General features: G+C 43.9%; 2 protein-coding genes across 2 annotated transcripts; both read left to right on the plus strand.

Moving 5' to 3' along the window:
- Positions 1-229: 229 nt before the first annotated feature.
- Positions 230-5,813, plus strand: LOC145953523 (uncharacterized). Its single transcript, XM_083067499.1, has 2 exons — positions 230-549; positions 4,694-5,813. The coding sequence occupies exons 1-2, from the start codon at positions 230-232 to the stop codon at positions 5,811-5,813; spliced, it is 1,440 nt and encodes a 479-aa protein (XP_082923625.1).
- A 3,252-nt stretch (positions 5,814-9,065) lies between these two features.
- Positions 9,066-9,452, plus strand: LOC145953524 (uncharacterized). The gene has a single exon (XM_083067500.1). The coding sequence runs from the start codon at positions 9,066-9,068 to the stop codon at positions 9,450-9,452; it is 387 nt and encodes a 128-aa protein (XP_082923626.1).
- The last annotated feature ends 2,150 nt before the right edge of the window (positions 9,453-11,602 follow it).

An 11,602-nucleotide genomic window follows, 5' to 3' on the forward strand; every position in this document is an offset into this window, starting at 1 on the left:
TAATTATAATGCGCTTAACTCAATTCCCTCTTCATATAGGTTGTCATTGAAGAACTCGAATACATACTGAAGGAGCTTAAATCCAATTCTTCAATCAAAACTCTCACCGGTGGCAGCGTCGCCAACACAATTCGCGGACTCACTCGCGGTTTCAGAATTTCCACCGGAATTATTGGGGCCTGCGGGGATGACCACCAAGCCCAGCTTTTCATCAACAACATGACATTCAATGACGTCGACCTCTCGCGACTCCGTAATAAGAAAGGACACACTGCACAGGTTTGCTATTTCCACAATTGTACTATATTTCAAACAAATAGTGTTCATCGACAAATCCATGGTGAACACTTTTTCTGTGCAATGCGTGTGCCAGCAGCCACGCTCGCCGCAATTGGGGCGGGTCTCGTACTTCTGGGGAACAATAGAAACTGGCCACTGTAGAGAAAATAGGGGTGCAATTGCGGACTACAATGTTTGTCACTTTAGGAAGAAGGAGGATGTGGAGTGTGAGGGTGCGGGGAAGGGGGTGTGGGATGTGGGAAAGGGGGTGTAAATTTAGGAATTTTATTTTATTTTAAGGATAATTTAGACATTTTTATATTTTTTTTAAAAAGGGGGTGTGTTTATACAAGAGTGGAGGTGTGTCTATCATCTGCCTAATCCTTATCCTCTCAGATTAGAAAACGTGGGCCAATGGGCCTACCAAACCATAAAACCTTCTTTTTAATCGCACTACTAGGACTAGGGGTCGTTTTGACAGCACGATCAGTAATGGGAAAAATAAAAAACACAATGACCACAAAAAAAGTTAATAGTGTGTTTGGATGAGGAATTTATATAGGGTAATTCATTTATTTGAAGAATTTCAAATTTCTTGAGGTGAAATGCTTAGTTTGGATGAGGAATTTATAAAGAATTTGAAATCCAAGCATTTGTAAATTTCCTTAAAATAGTAGAATTTCAAATTCTCTCAAAAATGGAAGAATTTGAAATTCCTCATATTTGTTTTTGTTATTTCACCTATATATTTTATCTTATCTCTTCATTCTTTTAATTATTGAATATTCAAAAATATTTTTAAAATTATTAAATATTATCTTATATTAATTTTTAAAATTATTAAATATTATCTAATATTAATTTTTAAAATTATTAAATATTTAAAAATGGATTAATATTTATTTTTATAAAATTTAATTTAAAAATCTCAACATATAAATATATTTTTAAAATCAATTTTACTATGATGAAATCAAATTATCATATTCAACCTAACAATTTAAAATTTAAGAAATTTGAATTGACTCATCCAAACAAAATATTTTAAGAATGATAGAAATTGAAATCAAAGTAATTCAAATACCAAGAATTTAAAATTCCTTGAATTTGTAAAATTCCTCATCCAAACACAAAAGTTCACAAATACCCACCAGAATTTTATTTTCCTTTTTCCTCAACTATTTTTCATTTAACTGTTTTTTTATCTAGATAATTATTTCAAAAACTTAAATATGATTTTTTTATGAATTAAATATGCACCAAATAAAGTAAGTATTATTATTTAGGTAATGTTAATCTAATGAAATATAACCATATTTCTAAACATAGTATGTTTGAAAGAAAATTATATAAATAAAAATTTTATTTTTAGATAAATTAATAAGAACGTTTAGTTAGAGTTTAGTATTTATGAAAATATTTTAAAATTTTAAATGATTAAAGAAAATTTTATTTATGTTAATTTAAATTTTGTTTTAATATATTGACTTAAAAAAACTGAAAGTTTGAATTTAACTTATTTATTTATCGTAATTTTTTTAACCTATATTCAACCTTCTCAAAATATGAATCTTTAAAATAAGAACTTTTATTCTTCAGACCGATGTTAAAACAAACTGAATTGATAAGTTAATTTTTTTATAAGTATTTAAATTCAACGACGCTTAATTTTTTTTTATTTAGTTCAAATGATTTTTAAGCTAAAAATTAAACTAAACCACATCGTCGAAACTCTTACTAAAAAGTTTGTCTTTAATTTAAGAACTTATTCCCAAATGTGTATATAGTAAATATTTTAAATATATTAATATGCTTAATTATCTTTAAATGTACCAGTAAGTTTTTTTATTTTTACACCAAAATGGACCAATAGGTTAAACACTGATTTAGTGAAGTATATATACATTTTTAACTAGTAATGTAATTTGATAAAAATAAATAATAATAAAACCTAGTCATTTTTTTTATGATAAGAATTATATTGTCTATAACAAAATCCAAAACTTAAAAATTTGATCTCTTTATCATTAGATGAATCCTAATAGTTTAAATTATTCATTTACTTTAATATAATTAGACATTTTTTTAAAATCAGATAACAAAAGCATGAGTAATATAATATTTTTTGACAGAATATATATTTATTTAAATAAATAAACATGATGAATTTAAAATTGATACATGTGTATGTGATGGTTGAGTATTAGATCGAATAAAGCATAAATAGATATAAATACTAGAGAAATTAAGAGACAAGACTCCTCTTTCAAGTTGGTAAAAGTAATTACATTTTCAAATAGTCAAACTTGGTATCCCTAATTAAATCAGAACAATTCATAACAAGCCAATCAACACATCACAGGTGATTTTATAGATGGAATATAGACAGGACAATAGAATTTAATGAAGTAGTACGCTTTGGCCTATCTCATTCTTAGTCAGCAGTAATTTGGTGGTTAATTTGTATTTTATTTAAAAAAAGAAGAAGAAAAAAAAAACTTTGAAGACATTTGTACTTGTCATCATACTCAAGTAAGAGAATATTCAACGAATATGTATAACATTGAATTTTTTTAATAATAAAATATATTTCAAACAATCATGTCAGTATAAATATTATATACATAGATATAAATCTATTTTATTATTTTAAATAAAATTAAATAATATATATTATGAGTTATTATAGTTTATATTTATATTTTTTTAATGATATATTAATACATATTAAATTTTTAATATAAGTAAAAATAATTTTTAATAATAGATATAATGTCATCGTAAGGATTCGGACCATAATTCAGAGATCTTTCGAATTATGTAGTATAATTATTTCTTATAAAAAAATGATTCAGCTTCCAGACGTGAATGCCAAAATTCTCTTTGAATGAATAAAATAATAATTTAAATTATAAAATATTAAAATAAATAATTATTTTATAATAAATTTATTAAAAAATATTAATATTTTAAGAATTTGAATCATAATTCGGAGATCCTTTTGGCACTGTGTAGCGTAACTCTTTCTTATAATGTGCTCACAAGTCACAAGATCAAGGTTTATGCAACATTTGGAGTCGCATTCTGATAGGTCGTTTTGACATGGCCAAAAATGACTCTACACGCTTCTCAATAGCCAAAACCAAGAAAATTAACGATTAAAAAAGAACCCGAAAATAAAAGCCAGTTTCGCATGCATGCTGATTTAGTTATATACACAATTGCATGTAGTTGACCCGCAGACTCTGATTTTATTTTTCTTGAAAAATGAGGTAGTATTTATTAGTGAAAATAGTTCGTATTACCATCATAATTATTTCCAAACTTAATTATTACCAACGATATTTGGAAATCCACTTTTTACCTTTGACTTTATAAATTGTACTATCCCTATTCCCTATTGCAAGGTCGAGCTCCCAGCTCGGCATCGCAACGCATGACGACCTCGGATACGCGCTACGTGATGTCAACTCGTCACTTAACCAGATCATAACTGATCTGAGGAGATCTCGGTCCAGACAAGATCCGCTATCTAATTAGATCACAACTGATCTCAGGCCCAATGCCCAACGCAACCCTAATTCACACTAAGGTACGTGCATTAGTTATACGAGACATATACTCATACAAACCCTAACTTTAGCATCGGAGTCTCTTTTGCAGGTATCACCCCATCTTGGAGCATCAAGTGTACTAGCGAAGGAGGCTCACCAATCTTACTCGGAAGATCATCTCTACGACAAATTCCCAGTAAGAACATTTGGCGCCCACCATGGGGCCGATCAAGACAACTCTTATCGGCCACGCTTATGGTATTCACCAGAAGCCATAGCAGACGCGCAACAGACGACGCAGATCACTCAACTACCATGGACAACGAAGCCACATTGAGGAGACTGATCGACCAGGTCGAACAGATGCAACAGCAACACGACGTCGATCTGCGAAACATGCGTGCCCAGCACGAAACCGACCTAGCGGCGATGCGGACCGCCAATGAAGCTGACCTAGCGGCGCTACGCGTTGAAAACGAGCGGATTCACGCCTAGCTCCCTCGACGCCCCTCTGATCATCCTCCTGAGGCGAGCAACCTCCACGAGGAAGAAGGACACTCGGTCTCTCAGTCCCAAACTGCGACTAGGGCACCGACTCCACGACCTACCACGCATCGGTCTCATGTTCCGACGAACAAGTCGACCCATGAAGTCAGCAAGGCCCCAGCTCATGTCATAGGGGGTCAAGCAACCTTCCGCCGTCATCCCTTTGTGGACGGCATCATGGAGACACCACTCCCCCAGGGGTGGAAGCCTCTCCACCTCGATCGCTATGATGGCACGACGGACCCCGATGAGCACATCGACCTGTATACGACACAGGTAAACCTCTACACTAAGAACGATGTTATTTTGTGTAGGGTTTTTCCGACCTCACTGAAGGGGGTCGCGCTCAACTGGTACACCCAGCTTCCCGCTGAGTCAATCGACAGCATCAGCACTCTGGTCAGGCGATTCACGGCACAGTATGCAACGAGCCGGCCTCACCACATCACTTCAGTCGCCCTGGCCAGTCTCAGACAGAACGACAAAGAGCCACTCCGGGCATTCATGGAGCGATTTGCCACAACCTCGGTCAAGATCAGAAATCTGAATCCTGAGGTCGCCCTCCATGCCATGCTCATGACACTCAAGCCCGAGCAATTGGTCGACAGCCTATGTCGTGAGGCTCCTCGCGACATGGACGAGCTCCGCACCCGAGTTGCGGGCTACATCCAGATGGAGGAACACTCTGCATTCAGTGATCAGGTTCGTGGAAAGGGACCAATGAAGCCAGAACAGGGTCACAAGGACAAGGTCAAAGTCAATAATGACAGTCAGTTCAAGAAGTCGACTAGGGCGAACAGAAGGGGGAGATATGACTTCTACACTCCCTTGAACACGCCCCGAGTACATATCCTGGAGGAGGCTACTAACAGCAACCTGCTTACCCTGCCACCGCCAGGTCACACCCCCAACAGTGCCGACAAATCCAAACACTGTCGGTACCACAGGAACCACGGTCACACCACTAAGGAGTGTCGCACACTCCGAGACCGTATTGAAGAGCTCATCCAGGCAGGCCACCTCGGCCAATATGTCCAGCAACAACAGGGTCACCGAGGAGGCTATGGTGGACGAGGACGAGGTAGAGGTCGCGGTTCAAGAGCTCGCACGGACCAACCCTCTGGCCCTCAGCAAAATGCCGGCGGAGCAGTGCAAGCCGAGGTAAGCCAAGAAACAGGATCAGCTCCCCTACGGGGAGTAATTAATACAATTGTAGGTGGTTTCGTAGGAGGAGGTGCCACCAGTTCAGCCCGAAAGAGACACCTGCGCAATATCAGCAGTTTCCATTCCGCTACCTCGGCTTTGCACCAAAGTTCACCGCTGATCACCTTCACCGACAACGGCTATGCCGACGTCAGTCCCAACCAGGATGATCCCATGGTCATAGCCGTGGAGGTAGCCAATTGGGAGGTGCACAAGACACTGATAGACTAGGGGAGCTCGACAGATGTCTTGTATTGGTCGACCTTCCTCAGGTTAGATATCCCCCACTCTCTCATCCAACCTCACACAGAGCTCCTAGTCAGTTTTGCAGGAGAGCGAGTACACACCCGGGGATACGTGGACCTGCTGACCACCTTTGGAACCTCTCCGGACACAAGGAGAATTATGGTCCGATATCTCCTAGTGGAAGCCAACACCTCCTACAACATCATCATTGGGAGGCCGACGTTGAATCAGCTTGGAGCAATAGTGTCCACTCCACACCTCACCATGAAGTTCCCAGGAAGCGACGGTAAGATCATCTCCGTCAAAGCAAATCAGAAGACAGCTCGGCAGTGCTACGCCGAGAGTCTAAAGATATCCTCGACCGGCGAGCAAAGCAAGAAGGATCCCCCCACCGTGGCTCACATCACCCACATGGAAATCACCGATCTCGATCCGAGATCCGACTCCCATGATGAGAGGCCAAGCCCCATTGACGAGCTTGATGAGCAGGCAATTGAGCCCGGATTTGCAACAACAGCTCGAAGCAGAGATTCTCCAGAATGCCGACCTCTTTGCCTGGTCTAGTGCTGACATGCCAGGTATAGACGCTGACTTCATCTGTCACAGGTTAGCGATACACAAGGAGGCAAGGCCAGTCGCCCAGAGGAAGAGAAAGGTCGGCGGTGAAAGGCGGGAGGCCATCATCACCGAAACACAGAAATTATTGAACGCTGGCTTCATCCGTGAGGTCAGATACACCACATGGTTGGCGAATGCAGTCCTGGTGAAGAAGAGCTCAGGGAAGTGGCGCATGTGCGTTGACTATACCGACTTGAACAAAGCATGCCCCAAGGACTCGTACCCTTTGCCGAGCATTGACAGGCTGGTCGACGGAGCGTCAAAACACGCCCTCCTCAGTTTCCTTGACGCCTACTCCGGGTATAACCAGATAATCATGTACCCGCCCGACGAGGTGCATACGTCCTTCATTACCGACCACGCCAACTATTACTATCAGGTAATGCCCTTCGACCTCAAAAACGCAGGAGCAACCTACCAGCGGCTGATGGATAAGGTTTTCCACCAGCAGATCGGGCGAAACATGGAGGTCTACATCGACGACATGGTAGTCAAGACCACCTCGGCCCCATACCACGCTTCCAACCTCGCCGAGGTGTTCGCTCAAATTAGGAGGCACAACATGCGCCTCAACCTGGATAAGTGCGTCTTCGGCGTCCAGGGAGGCAAGTTCCTCGGTTTCATGATCACTAGCCGAGGAATTGAGGCCAACCCCGAGAAGTGTAAAGCCATCATCCAGATGCAGAGTCCGCAAACAGTGAAAGAGGTCCAATGCCTAGCCGGACAATTAGTCTCACTGTCCCGTTTCATCCCCAAACTCACTGAAAAGGCAGGGCCGATCTTCACCCTGCTACGGAAGCCAGAAGACTTTCAGTGGACGGATCAGTGCGAAGAGGCTTTCCGAAGCTTCAAAACCTTTCTCACAACTCCGCCGATCTTGCAGAGGCTGGATCACAAAACCGACCTCCTCCTCTACCTGGCCGTAGCAGAAAGCGCCATCAGCGCAGTTATAGTGCAAGAGCACCAAAAAGTGCAGACGCCGATCTACTTCATCAGTCGAGTCCTCCTAGACGCGGAGAAGCGATACCAAATGATCGAGAAGCTGGCACTGGCACTCGTCACCGCAGCTCGGCGTCTCCGACCATACTTCCAAAGTCACCAGGTGGTAGTCAAAACCGACTACCCATCAAGCAAATTCTGCGAAAGCCCGAGCTCGCCGGATGAATGATTGCGTGGTCAGTAGAATTATCCGAGTTCGGTATCCAATACGAAAGTCGCGGACCCCTGAAAACTCAATGTCTGGCCGACTTCGTAGCCGAGCTCATGCCTACTACTACCGAGGAGCCACAGGTATGGACTTTACACGTTGATGGGTCCTCCAACTCTAAAGGTGGTGGTGCAGGTATCATTTTGGAAAGGTCGAACCAAGTCACTTTGGAGAAATCCCTCAAGTTTAGCTTCAAGGTGACCAACAACCAGGCAGAATATGAGGCACTTCTCGCAGGACTGAGGCTAGCCCGCGACCTCGGAGCCCGAAGAGTGAGTTGCAACAGCGACTCGAAGCTCATGGTGGAACAACTCAGTGGGACGTACCAGGCAAAGGACACTCTTCTACAGCGGTACTTCCACGTCGCATCCCACCAGATCTCGTCCTTCGACGAGTTCACCATAGAGCATGTGCCACGAGAACAAAACACCCGAGCTGACCTCCTATCAAAGCTCGCCAGCACCAAAAGGCCTGGACAACATCGAACTATCATCCAGGAGACCTTACACTCACCCAGCCTGGACGAAAAAATCGTCAACGTCAGTGAAAATGAAGACCTGGGATGGATGACAGGCATCTGGGGTTACTTGAAAGAAGGAATCCTGCCCGAGGATAAGGACGAAACTCGGAAGATGAGGATGAGATCGGCTAAGTTCGTCATTATTGGGGACGAGCTATTCAAACGTGGTGTTTCTACTCCACTACTAAAATGCTTGACCGCGCCTCAAGCGGCCTACGTCATTGAAGAAATTCATCAGGGCATATGTGGCATGCACTCCGGAGCACGCTCAATGGCGACCGGAGTACTCCGAGCTGGGTACTACTGGCCTACTCTGAAGTCAGACTGCCAAGACTACATCCAAAAATGCAAAGAGTGCCAGCAATTCGGCAACACACACCGGCAACCACCTGAAGCTCTCCACCATATGATGTCGGTGTGGCCTTTCTCCTAGTGGCGAATGGACATTCTCGGGCCATTCCCCCCTGCGAAGGGCCAACTGAAGTTCTTCCTAGTGGGGATCGATTACTTTACCAAGTGGATCGAGGCATGCCCACTCGCCAAAATCACTACTGAGAACGTGCAAAGATTCACCTGGAGGAATATCATTTGCAGATTCGGAATCCTTCACACCCTCGTTATTGACAATGGCCGACAATTCATCGCACAGTGATTCGAGGACTTCCTCCGCCAGCTCGGTGTCAAACATCTTCCGACCTCGGTGGAACACCCCCAAACCAATGGCCAAGCCGAAGCAGCTAACAAGGTCATCCTCCGGGAACTCAAGAAACGGCTAGGAAACGCCAAAGGACACTGGCCCGACGAACTTCCCAGCATCCTCTGGGCATATCATTGCACCCCCCAATCAACCACACAAGAAACGCCTTACAGGCTAACTTACGGAGCTGACGCAATGATACCAGTGGAAGTCGGAGAGGCATCCCACCGACGACAGGTTTTCAATAGCGAGCAGAACACTCAAGAGTTGGCAACTGACCTCGACTTGGTTGACGAGCTTAGAGACGAAGCTCAAATCCACGAAGAAGCCTGCAAGCTCCGAGCTTCCCGAAGGTACAACACACGAGTACGACCTCGCTCTTTCCGAGTTGGTGACTTGGTGTGGCGATTGCTAGGCGAAGCACGGAAAGACACGTCAGATGGGAAGCTTGCGCCCACTTGGGGTGGCCCATTCCGAGTTACAGAAGACTTGGAAAATGGAGCGTATAGGCTGGAAGAACTCAGCAGGAAACCTATACCGGGAACTTGGAATGCTACGCATCTCAAGTTTTATTTCAACTGAACTTTGTACGAATGAGTTGTGCACTCTTTTCCCGCCTCAGTCTTTTGTCCCAAAAAATAGAAAAATGGGTTTTGGATGAGAGGGTTTTTAACGAGGCATATTTACGAAATCAATAAAATGACTCATTTCATTCAATTCACATCTCTTTTTATTTTATATTTTACGCTAAATAGAGGTCGAGTTCGAACCAACTTCTTTCGCCCCCACTTAAGGAGTTCGAACCTTCACAACTTGTTACTTGACAAAAATACAAGGTCGAATTCGAACCTTCGTACAATTCACTCTACTTCAATCCGAGGTCGAATTCGAACCTCGGTATGACTGAGGTCGAGTTCGAACCCTCACAAGAGTCACCTAACGAAAATCTGAGGTCAAGTTTGAACCTCGGCATGATCAATACAAGGTCAAATTCGAACCTTCACAAAATATTACTTAACAAAAATCCGAGGTCGAGTTCGAACCTCGGCATGATCAATACAAGGTCGAATTCGAACCTTCACAAAATATTACTTAACGAAAATCTGAGGTCGAGTTCGAACCTCGGCATGATCAATACAAGGTCAAATTCGGACCTTCACAAAATGTTACTTAACGAAAATCCGAGGTCGAGTTCGAACCTCGGCATGATCAATTCAAGGTCGAGTTCGAACCTTTACAAAAAATTACTCAACGAAAAATTGAGGACGAGTTCGAACCTCATCATGCTCAACTCAAGGTAAAGTATCACCAAGTATAAAAGTATACAACAGACATCGAACGCATGTCTCAAAGTGCGCAAATAGCTAAAATCCAGCCTAAAGGCAAAGGCAAAGGAAAGCGCAAATACAAGTAGACAAAGAAAAACATACATATATAAGCAATGTTTCCAGAGTTCTACACTTGAATTCGAAACACAAAAATAAAGCAGAAAAAATTTAGCTGAGCTATTACAAAATTGGCCTACGCAGAGGCATTCTCGCTGGAGCTGTCCTCGACATCGTCTTCCTTGACAAGCTTCCCGAAGCGGATGACTTTCTCCACGTGCATGGCGAAAAGGTCAAACCCTGGCACGAGGAGCTTGGCCTGGCGGGTAGCCTTGAGGAAACCCCTCTTATGCTCAACCACAACCGAGCGCTCGGTCTCCTCAAGCTTCTTCTCCAGCGCCGCCCTCTCCGCCTCCAGCTTCGAAAGGTCCACTCTCAGGGTGGCAATCTCCTCTTCTCTCCCACCGAGAATGACCTCGTCGCAGAGACGCTCCTCAGCCGCCACCACAAGCTCGCCCCTCAGAAAGGTCACTTCGTCCTCCAAAGAGTGAACCTGGCCCCGGGAAGACGTCACCTCATCTTCCAAGCTCCGCACCTGACCTCGGGACGACGCGACGAGCCCCTACAGCTCGCCCACCTGGGAAGCATAATTCTCGTTGGAGCGCAGGGCAATCTCTAACGATTTTTGAACCCTGGCGAGATCTCCTTCGCTGCTTGAAGCTCGACACCCTGCATCTTCGCCTCACCGAGGGCGGCACTCAGCACCTTGTTTTCCTCCTTCAGGACCTTGTTCTCGTCCTTCAGAGGTTAAACTCGGTGCCTAAGCCTAACCAGATCCTCTTGCTGGTTGGACCACTTATGCTTCCAGTGGTCCACAATCGCCATAGTTCTCTGCAAAAAGACCTGAGTAGCGTCGAAGCTTTCCACGGGCCCAGCCCCGTCTATCAGTCCCTGGTCGTCTGAGGTCAGCGAACCTTGGGGGAAGAACTTCTCGGCAGTCACACTGGCGCTCCACAACGAGTTCACGTCGTCCGAAGCACTCACATGGTCCAGTCGCACCTAGGTGAGGCTCTTCCCGAAGCGGTGAGCTATGTACTGGCTCCGGGAAGCCCCCTACGACGATCCTGACGGCGCCATCGAGGTGGCAGGCGTGGTTGTAGGGACCTCGAGACTCGGCCCCTTACCACGCGCCCCAATAGAAGCGGAAACGGGCGTCTCCTGCTCGACGACATGGGGGTCCACGTCCAGCATCTCCTACCTCAGAGGCACCTGGACCTCGGCAGCGTCCCCTGCCTGCAAACACCAATGCCATGTCAAAAAAGAAAGAAAAAATAACAACATACAAGATAGAGGAAAAAATGAAGAGCGGGGCACCCACCACGGCGGCCTGGGCGATCTGCTCAGCAA

The sequence above is a fragment of the Cajanus cajan genome, chromosome 11, assembly GCF_000230855.2.
Source record: "Cajanus cajan strain Asha chromosome 11, NIPB_CcT2T_4, whole genome shotgun sequence".
Lineage (NCBI taxonomy): Eukaryota > Viridiplantae > Streptophyta > Magnoliopsida > Fabales > Fabaceae > Cajanus > Cajanus cajan.